Source organism: Protopterus annectens, chromosome 5.part0 (assembly GCF_019279795.1).
Source record: "Protopterus annectens isolate FY-2018-M chromosome 5.part0, PAN1.0, whole genome shotgun sequence".
In the NCBI taxonomy this organism is placed as follows: Eukaryota; Metazoa; Chordata; order Ceratodontiformes; family Protopteridae; genus Protopterus; species Protopterus annectens.
In genome coordinates, this window is record NC_056735.1 from 959,706 (window position 1) to 980,196 (window position 20,491).

A 20,491-nucleotide genomic window follows, 5' to 3' on the forward strand; every position below is an offset into this window, starting at 1 on the left:
GTCCTTATGAAATATCAAACAGTGGGGTTTGCAGGACAAGGCTTGCATTTCCGATATTTCCTGACAGAAGTGATCGCTATTAAAAATAAGGTTTTCCAGGACAAGAATTTTAAGTCACAAGTCACTGAAGGTTCAAAAGGGGAAGAAATAAGAGACTGAAGTATGCAATTCAAATCCCATGGGGCACAGGGTTCTTTATATGGAGGTCTAGGCATTAAAATTCCTTTCAAAAAGGCTTTACAAAGTTTATGTGACATAAGTGATAAACCGTTGAAACCAATATGGAAGTTAGATATCACAGCAAGATGCACCCAAATCATACAGGCTGATGAGCCAGACTCAGAGTAAGGCTAAGAACTCTAAAACTTTGTCAACAGCTGCTGAATATGGGTCAAGATTACAGTCTGGTGACCACTTAGTAAACTTTAGCCACTTGTTACGGTACAATTTTCTAGTTGAAGGTTTGTGGAGGGCTAAAATGAAGTGTTGGACCAAGGAGGTGAGGGAGGGATTCCTGGCAATCATGGGAACTTGAGAAGCCATGTAGTGAGCTTGAGGTGTTGTAGATTCAGATGAACCAGTCCCTCCAGGTGGGACAATAGGTCTGTAGCTGGGTCCAGTATCCAGGGTTTCTGAAGTAGATCAGGTCGTAGGAAAGGAAACCAGACCTGTCGAGGCCAGAATGGGGCAATGAGAATTATTCTGTTCTTCGACCTGCTGGCGTTCTTTAGAAACTGACAGTGGAATTGGAGGAAAGGCGTACAACAGACTGGAAGAACAATCGTGAAAGACAGCATCTCTGGATGACTCCAGGGGGGAGGGGGGTTAGGGCAAAGTAACTGCTGCATTTGTTGTTCAGAGGGGATGCAAACAGGTCACAGCAAGGTAGGCGCCAGTGACGGAAAATCTTGTTTGTCACCACTGGATTGAGAGACCACTCGTGAGGCATGAGGATGGTTCTGCTCAATTTGTCTGTGATTACGTTGGAACTCCCCAGAATGTGTGTTGCTATCAGAAAGCTGTCAGAGGAAATTGCCCATTGTCAAACTCAGAGCTTCTCGACAAAAGTGAGAGACCTGGTCCCCCCTTGCTTGTTGATATACCAGAATACCAACATATTGTCTTGTTTGCATTGAGTCGTTCCCAAAGGGAGGGTATCTTGAAATGCCTGCAATGCTAACAGCACAGCCCTCATCTCTAGGACATTGATATGCAAGTTGGCCTCCAGCTGGGACCAAGTGCCTTGGACCGTCTTTCCCAGATAATGCCCCCAAACCCTATCTGGGATGCGTCAGTGGTCACTATGGCTTGGGGTTGAGGGGGAACAAAGGGACGGCCTGATAATATTTCGTTGGAGTGAAGCCACCAACTTAAGTCTTCCTTGCAATGACTGGTGATCACAATCAGATGGGACATTGGTTGGTTCAATAAGGACCATTGGGAGGTCAGAAGCCATTGAAGAATTTGCATGTGATACCTGGCCAGGGGAACTAGAGTGATAGAGGCTGTCATTGACACTACAGCCTGTAGAATGAGTCTTGCTGCTACTTTCTTGCTTTGAATAATCTGGCTCACTTGTGATCTGATCCTCTGGAGTTTTTCTAGAGGAAGTGACGCAAAGTTGGTGTCTGTGTTGGGCATAGCTCCAATGAATTCCAGGTGTTGTGATGGTTCTAGATGGGATTTTTCGTAGTTTATAGTGATTCCTAAGCTGAAATAAATTAGAAGCATGCAATCTCTTGTTTTTAGGAGTTGACATCTGGTGAGAGTGGTGAAGAGCCAGTTGTCTAGATATGGAAACAATCAGAATCCTAGCAGTCTGAGATGGGCTATGGTGAGACCAAAGGGCAGTGCCCTGAACTGATGGTGACTGGCTCCCAGCTAGAAGTGCAGGAATCTTCTGGACCGATTGTCCATTTTTATATGGTAATACGCATCCTGAAGATCTACCGAGCACATCCAATCATCTTTTCTCAAGAATGAAGTACAGACTGAATGGAGACCATCCGGAATTTGGACTGTTGAACTGATTTGTTCAACTGAATGAGGTCCAAAATCAGTCTCCAGTTTCCTGTTTTCTTTGGCACTAAAAAGAATCTTCAGTAAATTCTGGATCCTCTCTGGTTTGGTGGGACTCCCTACTCTTTTGTCAAGCAGTTTTTGAATTTCTAAGATTGCTGCCTCCCTGTGACTGGGCGGAATGTCCAGGATTTTTCTTGGTCTTTGCTTCTTCTGAAAGGGGGATATTGTAACCTCTGGTAATAATCCTCTGCACCTATTTGTCCGTTGTTATTTCTAGCCAGGCAGATTGGTGCAGGGATAATTCTCCCCAGACTGCCTCCAGAGGAAGGCAATCAGGTCTCCTTTCAGGAGCACTGATAGGAGTTACCAGAGAAAGTGTCTGGAACCCTATTTCTGTGGGCCACTTCTGCCTCTTGAATGGCATCTTCCTTTATTACCCCCCCCTGCCCCGGGGAAAGTCACTGACACGAGAGTCCTGGAAAAGTCCTTGGGTCTTTTTGAACCATAACCTACCACTTCTCTGGTTCCTGGAATAAGGCCACTGAGGAGTTGAAAAGTGTATGCCCATGGCAGAAAGGGTCTTCACATCTTTCTCACATCTGGCTAGGGTCTCTAACTCTGGGGCCAAACAGGGATGATCCGTCAAATTGAGCATTGACAAAAGAAGACTTAAATGACTCCGCAAAATCACATAAGTGCATCCAGATGTGTCTCCTGATGGCTACACCTGAACCCACTGCTCTTCTCTTCCCTTTGGCAGCATAAGCAATTAGCCTCATGGACAAGTTGGAGATTGATTCTAGGATGGTGAGCTCAGCAGCAACTTTGTCTCAAACTCCTTCAGCTACTGCTCCTGCAAGAGTATCTGAAAGCTATTCAATCAGATCTTCTTCGGAATCGGCTTGATAGAGTCAGGTATCTTCCAAGCCTGCTGAGCAATCAACTTAAGATCGTCAGCAGGCAGAGAAATCCAACAGGTAGAGGGCTGGGCACAAAAAGCCTGTAGGTATACCGATTCCTCTGAGGAAGGTTGAATGGTAGTCCAGCCGCCTCTCTGTTTTAGGATTTCAAAGGAAACATCTTCATGGAGTGATTTAGGGGAAACTTTTCCCTTTATCAAAATCAGTATCTTCTGTGAAGGACTCTTCAGGAGAGTCCAAGGGCTTCCTCTTAAACTTTTTCTTCAAAGGTACCTCTTTGGGGGGATGCTCTGGAGAGGTTTCTGAAGACAACATAACCTGAGAGATTTGGTCCTGAGGCTGACTTCATTCACTGTGCATTAAGGATTTTTTTTAATCTGATGAGCTCTGTTTTATATGGAGATCTGATTCATTTTTCCAGCAAATTTCAATTTTCCTAAACAGCACTGGTCAGTATGTTACTGCTATATTGTTTACATGTATTTATTTTAAGTTATTCTGTGATAAACAGTCGCTTATCTGCAATTCTGAAATCAAAAATTATTTAGACTTGCATAACACTACTTCCCTATACCACTTTTTTTGGAGGAGAGTACTAAAGCAACTGCCTATAGGTGATGAAGTAAACTTTTAAAAGAATGTTCAAGATAGCACCTTCACATTACCTGTACTTCATTATATTTTCTCCAAATGTACCAAATATAACTTTCCAAAACACTAAACAACTTGCAAACCAAGTTACAATCCCACCTATAAATAATATTCCCCTGCTGAAAGCTTATTATTTCTCCCAGAATTCTCCTAAGCCCCATAACAGCAGTTTTTGGTGGAATACAAACACATGCCAGTGCATTCCTCATTCCCTGACAATAAATCTTTGCAACCACAAATCCACTATTATCTTCTCTCCTCTTCTGTCACTATTGGGTACTCTCTAGCAATCAGTATTACTACTCACCTTTTCCTTTGTCCGTGATATACTAAATGTCAGCCCTGAACTCCTTTGTAAAATTTCCATGCTTATTTCAATGCAAAAATGTCTCCTGTGACACTATTTGCACTCTACATTTCTTAACAAATTGCAATACTATCTGCTCTTAATACCTGTAAGGCCATTTACATTCCATGATAATATGGACAGAGTAGCCATTATGATAGAAGCTCTTAATCCCACCTGTTATACATGACAGTTCTTTTGAATGTGGAATTTCAACTTTTAGCTTACAGGCAAATAAATGCATGGCAGGCTGATCTCTTATACAATATTTTTCTCATCTCCATTTGAACCTGTCACATTTCCAGGACTATTTGTTTCAATGAAAACACTCAAACATAAAGCTAAATAAATTGTCAGAACTCCCATCTACTTTACCTTACAAGAAATGAAGTTTACCTCTGCCAGATAATAGCAGTGTTCCCACAGTGATGGCTTGATCCACAAGCGTTACATATTCTAAAATTAAGGTCACCCGTGCTAAGGTGCATGTTACAGACTGTGTTTCCACTTACACTGATTACTATCTGTTCTTAACTCTATTTCTTCCATCCAGATGTAAAAACAGCTTGCATGCTATTAGAAAACAGTAACTTTAAGCCCCAAGGAAAAAATGCACTTGTTGTGTCTTTCGGCTTTCCCCTGTTAGCAGTCGCCACAGCAGAACTCCGGTCCGCTAATGATTGGTAGTGGATTTTTACGTGCCGAGTTACCAGCCCTGACGCACAACCCTCAACAAAGGTATGCCCATTCACGCATGTCTCTACGCAGAAGACGCTCTAGCTGAGAATCGAACCGGACAGCGTCTTACTGTGAGGCGACAATGCTACCGCAGCACCACCGCGGATTCTAAGGAAAAAATGCACTGCTTAGCTTTAAATAAACTACATTGTGCACTGTTATATTAAATGCATTAAAGTACTAAGGTTGATGGATAGGCAGCTGCTTATATAACTCACTCACTTCTCAAAGTTTCAAACTTCATTTATGTTTCACTGAACTGCTTGAATTTACTACAGAAAAGCAAAGGAACCAATGTATCGGGAACAAACAACTAGAAAAGGAAAGGTAATATAATGTAAAGAGGCCAAGCAGAAATTTGAACTGCAGGTTAGAGACTGTCCACCATAACCGGGACTATATCAGAGCATAGGCAAAGAGAATAGACAGAAGACAGTTAAGTGACCGACCAGCTCTGATAGAATTTTTAGTTGAGTCTGGATCAGAAGCTGTTGTTAAAAAAGGGATAATTAGCATGGCATGTAAAATACTGCATGACTACTACAAGAATCAAAGTTGGTTAGAAAACATTGTGAAGAGAGGATGACAAACCATTGCAGGACATCCACCTGGTTCCCAAATATACAACAAAGTCCAGTTGGTTTACAATTTTTGCTTAGATGCGTTTGCATAGGTATTTTATACACCAAGAAGAATTCAGAGAATTTTCTTCAGGTAGACAACCAATACTGCAAATATGACAAGAGACATACAACTGGGAACATGTTTTTAGGTATAACAAGTTGGCAGATTTAAAAAATTCCTTACAGAGGACATTGTTAAAAATGCTGGGGGGTAAATGGTTATAACAAATGAAAATATTCTTTTGAGCTAGAACACAGGATCTCGATTGCCTAGGCATTGTAAAGCCTTGCTAAGTTTAATGTTATTGACTACCAAAAAAAAGAGTTGATAAAAACGGAAAGTAAAATTTCAATCAACTGTTATTGAAATAAAGAATATTTTAAAGGGGATAAAAAGAACTGAATTGGAATCTTTAGAAAAGAGAAAGAGAAAATGTATTTATTTGACCTTTGTTTACTGGAATAGTCTGACTGGGTCAAAAATGAACCCATTTTCAGTGGAGGCCCAGGAAGAAAAGCTCCAAATTACAGACATAATATACAACATATTATAGCTCCTTAGCCTAATACAGAGAAGTAGGTGTTCCAATAGTAGAGAGGTCAAGCAAAACACAAACTTAGCAATTTACCATCAAAACAAAACAATCTTGGCAATTTACTACAGCAGGAGCTAATGTAATATAATATGTAGTACAATACATTTTTTACAGTAAAGAGTAGCTTCCATGGTATTATAGAGAGCTTGGAGACAGCAAGAAGCCTTTTGTCTTCAGACCTTTGGGCTTTGTTAGGTTTGTAAGATTTGACTAGGTTAGCTAAGGGTTTGAAGATTATGTTGTGTACAGTCAAAAGCTGGATATAATGGAGGTGGTTAGGGAGTTCTAGCCATTTCAGCACATGTAATAATGTACAATGACATGTGTGTGTAGGTTTTAGAGTTAGTGGCAAATGTTGCCACTTTGTTCTAACACTGTTCTATTTTGATTTTAATAGAGGTCTGTAAGTTTGTTAGAATAATGATACCATATAAGTAGGGAGGGAAGAAGGAAAGCTTTAGCCAGCATGACTTTTGTTGGAGAGTTCAGGAAGTGTTTAATTCTATAGAGTATTCCTATTTTCTGGTGAGTTTCCTTAATAATTTTGCTGGACATGGAGATCAAATTTCATTTGATTGCCAGTAATGACTCCTAGCAGTTTTGTGTGATGGACACTTTCAATAATGGCATTGTTTGCCGACTATATCTTGAATTGGTCTAAGTCGGTGGAGTGATTTGTTGGCTGGAAGAGTAGTAGTTTGTTTTTCTTGGATGGGGGGTTAAAGAATGAAAGTTTTCTACAGTAGTAAATGTCTGTTGCATGTTGGAGAGCAGTTGAGGAAGCTTAGGAAAGGTGCAGATAATAGTAGAATCATCTGCATATTGTACGAGTGTTCCAGGGGATACAGAAGCATGTAGGGTGTTTGTAAATATATTAAAGAGCAGTGGACCAAGGATGGAACCTTGTGGGACTCTGGTGGGATTATGAAGAAAGGGAGAGAATTTATTATACCATTTTACAGCTTGTTTCCTATCACACAGGTAGCTGTGGGAACCACTGTAGGTTCGGGTGGGTAAGACCCAAGTTGAAGAGCCTGTCCAGGAGTAAAGGGTGAGACAGAATGTCAGATACTTTTAAGAGGTCAAGAAATACAGCAGACACATAATGACCCGTATCTCTAGCCCAGTTAACGGAGTCAGTAAAGGATAGTAAGCTGTGGATGTGCTGTGGTTTGGATGGAAACTATGTGGAGTATCTGTAAATAGGTTACGTTACAATAGATAGTGCAGTAGTTGCTGGCAAACACATCTTTCAAGTATTTTGGATATGGGATATAGAATGGGGATGGGATGGAAATTGGTGATTCTGTATAATTTCCTCCTTTATTAATGGGAGTAATAGGAGACATTTTCCAAATACAGGGAACTAGTGATTCTGACATGGATCTATTCATTAGGATGCTGATGGGGTAAGCAATGGATTCGGCAGCTAGTTTAAGGTACTGTGGTGGGAGGTTGTCAGCAGAAGTTGAGCAGGGTTTAAGCTTTTACAGTAGTTGTTTTAAGAGATATGTGGGTATTGTTTGAAATGAGAATGAGGTTGATTTATTGGTGCAGGGTTTTTGGCTGTTACTGTGGAGAGGGGTAGAGCAATGCTTAATGACACTATAGAGGGTTGGTACAGAGTTAGGGGAGGAGGGGCTGGCATGGGGGGTTGAGATTAGGTTGGCAATGGATTATATAAAGTGGTTGTTTAATTCCTTTTCTACTTGGGAAGCAGGGCATTTAGATCAGGGGAGTGTTCTTTATTAGTCATGGGGTTTAGCAGGTTTGAGAAGGAAGACAAAAACGTTTTGGGGTTGGTTTTTTGCTCATGTTGAAGGTGAGTGTAGTATAACTGTTTATCTTTGTTCACTTTTTTTTTTTTTTACTTAGTTGCAGAGTTGTTTAAAAAGTATGAGGTTTTCCTCATGTTTGTTTCCTTCCCAGAGACTCCTGTCTCTTTCTTTCATCAGATTTTTGCATGCTTTGGTTAACCAGGGAGAAATAGCCTTTTTTTTATTCTTTTTGTCCAAAACAGGGGCCAAAGAATAAACAAATGCAAAATAAATAAATAAATCTTGGGGTGCTAGTGATTATAACTGTGATCTGCAGCTGTAGAGTGTGAAGCTTATTTGGGTGCGACAGATGCTGAATACTACCTAAGGTTGCAGTGCAAATTTACCATATGCTCTTAAAGCCAACAGTTCCTTGAATATCCAATAGTCAGTGTTGAGCATAGTGAAACTGTAGCCTAAGTCTATTGCATACTGGTGGCAGTGGGTGAGATTAGACTCCCATTTGATACTTGGGTAAACCCAAAACACAGTATCACTTACTGTTACAGTAACCCACCCTGAAGACAAGAGAGAAATGGAACCCGGTTACCTTTAAATGAACTAACTCATCAGCTTCATGGGGATTCAAAAAAGAACCAGGTCCATAAAGTCACTGCTACTGCTGGAATGTTTAAAAAGATGTTAAGGACCTGTTGGTAAAGACAGTTTCAAAAAAGTTGGGCCTTACTGACTGCATCATAGATAACTTTCAGTTAATGATTTATCCAAATCACGCCCACACCCTAGATGTACACAAAAAAGTGTGTACAAGCACAGTCACCTTCCCTGTGTCTATCACAAATTTCAGCATCTTGCATTATCTCCATGTCTTTAATCTGCTTTACTCTAACATTATTCTTTTAATGAAATACTCTTTTTTTTTATCACCAAGCCTATCTAACATATACCCATACATGGCTAAAGCCTAAATGTTATTCCCACTGTATTTTAAAATGTTAGCAACAATCTCTTGGTCAGATTCTGCCAATACCCATATGTCTGGAGCTTATTTTCCAGATTTCATACATTCCAAGTCCTGGTCTGCCTTCATTTGCAATTTTTTTTCTTTACTTTTTTGGTTTTCTCCATCCCACCCATTTTCTAAATAAAAATGCACACACTATATACTAATTTATATTTAAATTTACTAAAATTTGAAACATACCATTGTTTCGAGTTCATATCCGGTGAATAGTGAAAGCAGGGGTACAGGAACTACACGAGCCATACCCTCTCGAACTGCAGCAACTTGTTCATCAAATTCATGGAGTCTAAGAAAAAGAAACATCATTGCCATTAGTGACTGTCAAAGTTATCAACACTCTGCAATACTACACTAAAATAATATTTAAGTATAAGCATATTTTAAAACCATGAACTAGGTGTCTAAAACCATAAAGCCCAATACCCAAGCTCTCCTGACAGAACTCACATGCAGCTCAGCCTGGCAACCTTCAACATTTGACAAGGTAAAACCCCTTGAGGTCATTCCCAGTTTCTGTTCATTTAATTCCTGGCAGTGAAGAGTTGTAATAACAAACTGATAATGTCTAAGAAGAAAAGCCAATAATCATTGTCAATTTTGCACTCTTTTAGGAAAGAAGAAGGTAGGCATCTGGACCTATGAACTGAAATGGCCTTAAATATTTAGAGTTACAGCAGATCTCTCTGCAATAATTTACATTCTTGAAGGCAATTTAAACAAGTCTTTAGCATTAATTTACATTACTGCCACAAAAGTCACTGAAGGTCAGTGAATTTCTATTATTAAATCTTGCAAGACTGCCCTGTTAAGGCCATATCTAGCTTTGAAAATAATGACCAGGACACAATGCACAATAAAAAGTATGGAAGGCCAAGTAACTGAGGTACATATTTCCCTGTATTGGAATCCTTTGAAGTAAGCAGCTGAGGCTATTATACTGTAGAAGAATTTGATAGAAACAAGTCATAAAATGAATCTTGTTACGTTATAACTAAGATGATTTAAGAAAACAACAGTACAGAGAAGCCTAATTGGCAGTGGGTTTACCTGGTCCTTCTGTAAACTAATGAAACAAAATACCAGCTGGAATGACGGAACAGAACTGTACAAGAACATCATTATTTTAAGGTTTTTTTTGACACACAATATATTCAAAACAGCATTGCCCTTTTTGGATTTTTCAGGAAACTAGATCATTAAGCTGATGTCCTAATTCAGCAAAACTTGGATACCAACTTAGGAAGAAATCTGGGGATTGTGCACAGAAAGTAGAACTGAGTAAAGTACTTGAAAGATCATGAAGGATATGTAACTGCAACTGTATATCATAACATTTTGGTTTACCAATCTTGTAGGTCCTCTTTTCTCAATTACGGTTTATCCTACAAGTGGAACATTTCCTGTAAATACAGGTATATTCTGAAGTAGGTGGTTTGAGACTACTTCATAAACTCTGCAGTTTCACATTCTCTTTATTTCTCTGACTGCATGCAGTATGCAAACAGCTGTGCTTAGGCATAGTACATCCATATACAATTTTCCTTGTCCCTAATAACAACGATTTGTAAAATCTAATAAAAAAGTAGCAACATTAAAGAATACATTTTTTCATTATTCGCTTACTCTTTAGTATCTGTTCTTCCCAATTCAGGGTTGGGGCACATGGACCCTATCCCAGAACTCAATGAAAGTAAGGCAAATGCACTAATCCCATACAGGAAGCAAAGTCACAATGTACAAATACATTCACTGACATATAGTATGTATACCAATGTGCAATTTTGAAAAACTGCCAATTCACCTGTGTCATGTCCTTGGGATATGTTAGGAAACAGAAGCAGTAAGTGAAAACCAGTACAGACACACACAGCACATGCAAACATCATAAAGAAGGCACCCCAACCATAAAACAAACTGAAGCTAACCAAACAACATAATCTTACCTATAAAGTACGACAGCAGCTAAAACTGCAATAAAACAGTGAACTACTGCTGCATATCCACAGTAAGAAACAAAAGATATCAGTATCCAGTAAAGTAAAAAAAATCAGTACTTGCGTATTATCGCAACCACATGCAGGGAGTGGCCGTAATTCGTAATCTTATTTCAAAACTACACCTCCCTTTCCACTGCAGGATTAAATAAACTCCAATTTTGTCTTTTAAGACACACCTTCAGAAACAGGGAGAGGAAACATGGCAAAAATTCCTCCCCCGCGGTAGCTTCCTTTACCGGGGTAACTGAATGCAATAGTTGCTTAAGGCATTCGGTAGCAGCTTGCCAGTAACATCAGCTGTTTGGCCTCGACATTAAAGTGCTTATTTCCATGTGGTTTGTTAGCATTTCATTTTCATGTCACTTAATGTAGGGCTCCAGTAAGGCGTGCAGTCCATTACTGTTCCGTGCAGTGAGGTCTTCTTTTGAAATTGTTTTTCTTTTAATTTTTTTAACATCATTGCGAGCCTCTCTAGCAGGCTTCACCTTAAGACAGAGAAACTGTATACATACAAATACATGTCCTGAGAATGTGCTAGTAAGGAAATTCAGGAGTCTAGGTATGATGGAATTCATTATGTACAAACGTGTTTGTACGCTGTCATGTTTTAACAGTAGGGTCGGTAACTGCAGAAATGATCACAATCACACTTGCCGTCATGGAGTGTACTTTATAACTCTCCCACACCCAAAAAATAATAATGAATTGCAAAAATGATATAGCAGAAAAAAAAACATTGCCTAATTACTAAGAAGAAACCAGAACATTGTACAGTGTGTATCAAAAGTAAATGAGAAAAAGTGTTAAGGACATATGAATATAGCAACAGCAAGTGGTTTGGAATGTGGTTGCAATAACACGCAAGTACCAAAAAATCTATTATATGTAATAAAATACTGCCATGCTAATCAAACAAAATAGTAGGAAAAGTCAACTACCCTAACAGCAAGTCTAGTAATGTATCCATTGTGTGTACTAAAACAAGAATCTTACAAAGTAAGACATCAGCCAACATTAACATTCCGAAATAGGTTTATTATCAGTAACTAAGAATTTAAAAAGTAACTCTAGTCAAACACGGGTTGTGTGTGGTGCAGTCAGGCCTTTCTCTCTTTGTAGCATGGGACTGGGCTGCTGTAAAAAGACTCTATGCAGTTCATGGGCATTTCTGCAGGCTGCTGCAAGTTTCACTTTTGCTGCATGTTACTGGTTTAATTTATCTCTGCGGTTATTTGCTGTTGTGTATTTACCCCCTTCACTTGCTCTCTCAAAGTTCTACTATTTATAATGACAGCCATCCAAAAACTAGCATTGCTACATAAGCTCCTTCAAAAAGGTACCCAAGGTAAGTAAATCGGCCATGAATTGTCACAAAATGCTACGCAACTGGTACACTGTAAGATACTAAATGATCAGTCTACTGTTCTGTCACAAAGTAAATCAAAGACGATTCTTCTGATGCCTCAAGTTTGTTTAAAAAGAGGTGCTCTGTCATCCTATCATACACTAGTTCACCTTTTATGTAAAGAATGTTGACACTGCTTGTCCATGACTGAGAGCACAGGCTAGTACAACATGACTGCACTCAATATATTTCATGTTTTTGGCCAGACTTGCAGGTATCAAAAGGAATCCAGAGACAGCGCACACAATCCGCACTTTATTCAAAGTATAAAACGTCCAAAACTAGATCACAAAGTTCGTAAACGCTATTACACATCCAGTACATGCGTTTTCGTCAGCCTGTAGCTTAGACTTCATCAGACAAAATGAATTAACTAATTAAGCATTATATAAGCCAATACATTTAAAAGGACCAATAACATTCAAGCATCTAAGTTAAAACCAATGAAAATAGTGACAGTCTGAGGAGCTCATTATAATAAAATTGTGAGTGATTTAAAATCATCTAATAAATATGTAAAAACTTTTCCTTTAAAATAATTACAGTATTTAAAAGCAGAGGTATTGATTAAAAATATTGTAGTCAATTAGGTTTCTAGAACCCACAATATAATGAAGCTGTTAGGTTAAAAACTGATAAATGTATTTATGTGCACAGTAATTGTAGTAGGTACATAAAAACAGAAGCATAGACAACAGTGCCCTCTACTGTTCATAGAACTACTTAATGCGTTTCAAACTTGAATTGATCTCAGTTTGAGAGCTGGAATAATTGAGATACATTCATTTAAGCCTGGTGATTTGTTGGCCTCTAATAAAATTTGCCAATACAGTTCCCTGTATTCAAGCCATTCTTCCCAGGGACCTCCTCTTATTTCTTTTTAACTTGTTCTAAAACAAAAAGGAGAATGTGGCTTCTTTACAGTTCTTTGTGTGTTTGTACAATGCATTGGTGTCCTTTGCTTTTGTATCTCATATAAATGTTCATAAATCCGCCTTCAATACTCTTTCTGTTTTCCCAACATAATACGAACTGCATTTTGTACACATTGCAAGGTAAACCACTCCTGGGACTCACAGTTGAATGAACCAGTGCTATATATATTAATGTCCCTTATTTCAATGTAAATTTCTCTCTTGTTGGAAATATAGGGACATTGTTTACAGTGCCCACAATGAAATGTTCCATATGAGGTGTTATTAAGGCATGCCCTCTCCAAGTAGTGATGAGGATCTTTTTTGAGATTGTTCTCTAAAACTTTTTTATGCTACGTGCATTTTATATACCATTTTTGGTGTTTTTCCTTTTATGTTCGGTATATCTGAGAAAGAGATGAATTTTTCCCACTCATTGAGGATCATGCTTTTTATCTTGGAGTTGAAGCCATTAAATTCCAAGATAAGTGCTGATTGATAGTCAGATTCAACTGGGGTATGATTTATGTTGATGTTGGTCTGACTCTTAGTGGTGTGCTCACTTAAGGCTTTGTCATTTAGACATCCTTTTATGGGTTTAAATTTGGTCTTTCTGTGTTGTTCAACTTCCATTCTAATGTTTTTATGAACTCGAGTGGGTATCCTCTAGCGAGGAACATGGCTTCTAGCGTGTTACATTCCACATAAAATCTTTCCTTGCTTGTCATTCGACAACCTCTAACAAATTGTCCTTTGACAATGTTTCTTTTGCAGTGGGGTGTGCACTAAGAAAGTGTAGGTAGGAATTGCAGAACGTATTTTTCCGGAATATTTTGGTCTCAAAATCTTTAGAAATTTTGTTCTTTTGGACCTCCACATCCAAGTATTGAAGTCTGTCTACCGAGCTTGTGTGTGTAAAGCTCAAAAAGAGGTGGTGTGGTTGATATACTCCAAAAGAGAGATAGTTGGTCACTACCCCAGTCCAAAAGATAACAATATCGTCAAGAAAACGACGATATAAGGACCAATATTGTCGGAATTCAGAATTCAAAATGTAGTTCAATTCCCAACCTGCAAGGACTATGTTAGCATAAGTGGGTGCACACCCCCATTGCTACCCCTTTGTTTGCTGGAAAAATTCTCCATTAAATGTTAGAAAGTTATTTTTCAAAATGTTGTCCATAAGTCCCACTACAGCAACCTTTTCTATGTGTGTCAAGGTATTGTCCATAAAAATAATGTCCTCAAAGATCCTCATTCCTTCATTGTGTGGGATACAAGTAAAAGGTCCACCACATCAATGGTAACAAAAATTAAATTCTCGAATAGAGGGTAGATGTAATGTTCCTAAGTAGGTCCCATGAGTCTTTCAGAATGTGACTAAAGTTGTTGCAAATATGTTTGATCTTGTTGTCCACAAATTTGGCCATAGGCAGCGTCTTTGAGCAGTCAGCCGACACGATCGGTCTGAGTGGTGGGTCGCTACATTCTTGTGGACCTTCGAATACCAAATATAATTGGAACCTTTGGTTTAGGCACTGATAGAAACTTATGCATGTTGTTGTTTATTGTTCCTTCAATAATCATGTGATCAAGTGCCATGTCTATCTTTTGATAAGCCACTTCAACCTCATCCATGGAAACATTTCTATACTTGGTTTCTTCACGAAGAATATTGTTCATTTTTCCTTCAGATATAATGTTCTCCATTATAACTACTCCTCCTGCCTTATCTGGTTTCATGATTCTAATTGATGTGTTCTTCTTTAATTCTTCTAGTGTTGCATATTCCTCCTTTGTTAAGTTGTACTTTAAATGTTGTTGTTTAAATTCTTTACTTAATCCCATTTTCCAATACCATCTCAAGGTTTTTCAGTTGTGGGAGAAGCGGAGGGTTGTAAATGCTACGCCTTGTAAGGCCACCTTGTGGTTGTTCAGTGTTAGATGGTGCTGGAGGTAAAGTAGCTTTCAAGTTAATTTTCCTAAGAAACAGCTTCATATCAATAATGGTTTTAACTAGGTCTCCTCGAGTACTTGGAATGAATTTAAATCCCTTACTGAGGAGATCAAAGTGTCCTTTATTTAAAATGATATTGCTAAAATTGTAAATAGAAAAATTATTGAGGGAATGTGTAGTACCTGTATGTAAGATCTCAGTATCACCATTGGTGTCACTCTCAGTAAAAGATGCAGAAAGGGTTAAAGGACTAGTGAGTGGGGGAACAGTGGTGGTGGGGGTATAGAGGGTATTCCTTAATACCTCCTCTCCCTTCTTCCTCCCCTCTCTGAAAATTCTGAGGGCCTTGCCCTTTTCTGTGAACATTATATGGTAACTCTAGGTCCTCTAATGGGGAAATTCATTGTCATAGTCCTCAAAACCCATTCTGTGTTTTTATTTTTATATTGACCTTTATAATTATTACCTCTCATGTAGTCAGTCTGGTTTTGACATTAAGTGCTTTCCCTGAATGGTGGTGATGGGTAATTGCATTGTTTTATATTCATCCAAGTCCCTCTTAAGTTTATTAATTTTCCTCTGCTCTAGCTGCTTACATTTTGCATCTATTTCTAACCTTAAATTAAAATATTTGTCTTTTTCCTGTTTTATTTCAAGAACAAATCATGTTTGATAAAATTATCTAAAGCAACAATTTCATCCTCAAGGTCAGCTAACTGTTTAGTGTTTTCTTTAATAATGCGTCGCAAAATTTCTAAACCACATCTATTAAAAATGTCTATAAGGTCTTTATGGTATGCAGTCCCTATCTCAACATTATTAGGGTATTTCCAAACCCTGAGCCCCTTAGGTACAATATTGTGCTTAATGCAGGTTGTAAGATACGAATTTTCAATGCATAACATTTTGTATTTGTACATACATTTATGCAATTTATCTAATTTAACACTATAGGAATCACCATCCTGTGGTGAATCATCATTATTCGTGGAAATAGCTTTATAACTCTCCCACACCCAAAAAATAATAATGAATTGCAAAAATTATATAGCAGAAAAAAAAACATTGCCTAATTACTAAGAAGAAACCAGAACATTGTACAGTGTGTATCAAAAGTAAATGAGAAAAAGTGTTAAGGACATATGAATATAGCAACAGCAAGTGGTTTGGAATGTGGTTGCAATAACACGCAAGTACCAAAAAATCTATTATATGTAATAAAATACTGCCATGCTAATCAAACAAAATAGTAGGAAAAGTCAACTACCCTAACAGCAAGTCTAGTAATGTATCCATTGTGTGTACTAAAACAAGAATCTTACAAAGTAAGACATCAGCCAACATTAACATTCCAAAATAGGTTTATTATCAGTAACTAAGAATTTAAAAAGTAACTCTAGTCAAACACGGGTTATGTGTGGTGCAGTCAGGCCTTTCTCTCTTTGTAGCATGGGACTGGGCTGCTGTAAAAAGACTCTATGCAGTTCATGGGCATTTCTGCAGGCTGCTGCAAGTTTCACTTTTGCTGCATGTTACTGGTTTAATTTATCTCTGCGGTTATTTGCTGTTGTGTATTTACCCCCTTCACTTGCTCTCTCAAAGTTCTACTATTTATAATGACAGCCATCCAAAAACTAGCATTGCTACATAAGCTCCTTCAAAAAGGTACCCAAGGTAAGTAAATCGGCCATGAATTGTCACAAAATGCTACGCAACTGGTACACTGTAAGATACTAAATGATCAGTCTACTGTTCTGTCACAAAGTAAATCAAAGACGATTCTTCTGATGCCTCAAGTTTGTTTAAAAAGAGGTGCTCTGTCATCCTATCATACACTAGTTCACCTTTTATGTAAAGAATGTTGACACTGCTTGTCCATGACTGAGAGCACAGGCTAGTACAACATGACTGCACTCAATATATTTCATGTTTTTGGCCAGACTTGCAGGTATGCTATTTATCTCAGAAGCCTCACAGAAGTGACTGGATCTTAGCAGCTGATGTCAGGTAAGTTTATGGATGCAATATTACTGCTGCCACTGTACTAGTGATGTAAATTGTTCACAAAATATTTTCGCTGATTGCAAAGTCTTTGACCTTTTTTTTTCACTTGAAGCAGGAGATGTGCGCGTCAGCAGTATATTCGTTCTAATTAATTTTTTGATCTCCCGAATTTTGCAGCAGTATGCCACCTTTTTGTTCTGGCTAGCAGCACACATGGAACTATTTATGGAAGATTTAATTATGTCAATGTTAGAAGAAGATTAGTCTTAACATTAATAGCTAAGACAGGAAGAGATGAGATAAAAATGGTGACTTATAATCAATTCAACAGGGAAGTGTCCAAGAACAAATGGTACTCCTGTGGAACATTGGAAGTTAGGAGGTAAAAAGTGATAAAGATTAGAAGAAGGTTGTGTGTAACAGCATTTTAAAACATCGTGGAAAAAAGCTGTGGTGGATGTATTACCCCAAAAGGGTAAAGACCCCACAGGCCCAGCTTTATATAGACCCATTTCATTTTTAAACCTTGAAAGTCTTTATGTCTATACTATATGCATCAACATGGTTTTGTGGAAGGCAACATTTGACAACATTAATAGCACAACGACAATCCTGAGGGAAGCAGAAGATGGTGGGTCATGATACAGAGAAGGTATTCAATAGAGTTAGCTAGGATTTGATGAGTAAGACAATGAAAGCATTTGTAGTCCCCGATAGTATAACATGGTTAATTAAGACACTTTATGCAGTATCAGAAGCAAGAATTAAGGTGACAGGTTTCCTCTTCTTAAAGCTAGGTTTGAACAATGGAACCAGACAAAGATGCCCTCTAGCAAAGAAAATAAGAAACTCATAAATTCAAGAATATAACTCATATGGCAATTAAAAAAAGTTAGCTTTATTTGCAGATGACATTATTTTGTAACTTACAGCCCCAGAAAAGGACATTGTGGTGTTGTGGAATATTTTAAGACCATTTCAAGTCTTTTTAAGATACAAGATAAAAAAAAAAAAAACACAGGATACAGCAATAAAATATGCAACCACGCTTTATCTGGTTCAACAATACCCACATAGGGACATGATAAGATTAAGTAGTTAAATGAATGGATTAAAAAGGATTGTACTACGGCAGCTTAAGATATATGTATGGAGAGACCAAACAAAATGTGATACAAAAAAATGAGAAGCTGGAATCACCTTATTATGGATATGGACAGTAAGATACAAGCAGTGAAGATATTTTTAGTCAGAAACGTCAAAAAGTTTGAAAGTAATTCACCAAAACCACCTTCGGTGAACATCAAAAGATGTTTTCTTTTGCAGGGGGTTACTGTACCCCCAACTGTGGTGTGACAATCCAATCACCACCCAGAATTAATAATACCAATGCTGAGGTCACATAACAGTGGGAAAAACTGCAATATCCACTATCTGCAAAAGTTGTTTCAGCTAACTGTTTTTGATTTTTTTGTCTTCACCAAAACTACCATTGCTGACCTGACACTCACTCTTTTTTTAGTCACTTTAGTTTTATATACAGGCCAGGCATATTTTATCAACCAGAGTAGGAGATGTGGATGATAATTTATAAACAGCTAAAATAATTTATCTGTGAGCGGAAGTAGGCAAGACTTAAGTGGGATAAGATGATTCTCCTCATAAAACAAAGTGTCTTAGGATTACCAGATCTGACAGGATACTTTTGTGCTATACAGTTAAGGCTTGTGTGTGTGTGTGTGTGTGTGTGTGTGTGTGTACAACTAAACAGATGCATGTAAGTTACGGTAGAAAGGAAATATGACAATATGGGAGAGGAGTTCAAGAAATATGGACAGAATAGGATTGTGGATTAAGGTGAACAACAACTATACAGAATATTACATTTATAAGATAGCAGAAATTATTCTAAAAAGAAGGCCAACTTGGGCATGGAGAAAGGAAATGTTACTAATACAGATGACAAAGTAAGGATATAAAAATAGGCATGGTTGGGACTGGGATTTATTGGAGAATCTTATCAAAGGTATAAGGAGCAAAAAATAACAAACAGGGATGAAGCCAAGCATACTTTTGGACTGCAGCTTACAGGCAGCCTTCCTTAGCAGGGATTGATAATGTATGGGCATACAGAACGGAACAGGGGAGTGCAAACTGAAAGACCAGCTCTGGTTAAGTTTTCAGCTGAGTACAGAACAGCTGCTGCTAAAACAGGATAATTAGATCTCCAGTTTTCTGCAGGATAATTAGAAGGCCATATAAACACTGCATGATAACTAGAAGAATCAAGTCAGAAGAGGTTACAAAAGACTGGAAAGGTAATGTACAAAAAAAACAGGAGGAGGACATCTGTATAGCTCCCAAGTTTGCAACAAAATCCAGAAGGTTTCGGATTTTTGCATGGAAGTGTTTGCATAGATAATTTGCTCTCCCAAGAAGACTTCTGAGAATTTTTCCTCAGAGGTGTGATGGGAAAGAGAGGTAACTGGAAAAATGATTTTTGGTAAAGTTAATAGATTTAAAAAATTCCCTACAGAGTACTTCATCAGAAATATTAGAGGAACAAATGATTGTAACTAAGGAATGTTTCTTTTGAGATGAGACGCAGGACCTGAATTGCCTAGGAATAGCAAAGTTTAATATGACTGGCTGCCAAAAAGCAATTACTAGAAAGCAAAAATCAGAATCTAAACCTTCCATAACTGAAGTATAAAATATTAAGGCAATAAAAGAAACTGAGGATAGTATCTTTAGAAAAGGGAAGTAGCAAATTACATAGAAATAAATGGAATTAGTGGGAACAATACCTGCATACATATATTCAGGAGGAGGAGTTAAACTTAAGGGAGGACAGGAACTGAGCAATTTACTGTAATGTTGGAGTACATGAAAACTGTTAAAAAGAAAACATGTATGTATCTTGCAACAGAATAATTATGGAAATGTTGGTATGGTTTGCCTTCTTTTCTACTGCTATACGAGTACCCACATCACTTGTAAACACATACATGCATACATAATTAATTAGTCCCTAACGCAGAATATCAGTACTATCTTATCACAGTTTTTAAGCATACATTTGAATATACAGTGTGAAAAATGATAGCTCCCCCTACTACAATGGGCAAATGGCAAGAAAAAGAATATGCCATACAAAATATTCTAAACTCATAATACATAAATATACATACAATTCCAAAAGACACAATGACAGCATATTACTGCAGAAAGAATGCTGCAAGAGTGTTGAGAGAAAGAAAAAAGGATTAATTTAATATAATACAAAAGTGATGTACTAATCCAAAATTCAGAGAAAATTATTTTTTTTTATTAGAAACACATAATGAAAAATGACAGAAAAATAGAATGGGTATCCAAAGCAGCTGTCTGAAGAACCTGTCACTTGAGTTACTCATACACGCATTATACAGGTGGCCATTCTGATCTTATTACTGTTTGGAAGGACGGAAATCTGAAGATAGAATTGTGTGCATGTAATGAGAGAGGTAAAGGCAT

At 37.9% G+C, this 20,491-nt stretch overlaps 1 protein-coding gene across 1 annotated transcript in view; it reads right to left on the reverse strand.

Moving 5' to 3' along the window:
- Window positions 1-20,491, reverse strand: part of HERC2 (HECT and RLD domain containing E3 ubiquitin protein ligase 2) — a gene marked incomplete in the record, with an annotated part of 3,551,743 nt that overhangs the window by 41,146 nt on the left and 3,490,106 nt on the right. The window contains 1 exon segment of the mRNA XM_044072055.1: window positions 8,879-8,984. Coding sequence (XP_043927990.1) covers window positions 8,879-8,984 — 106 coding nt within the window.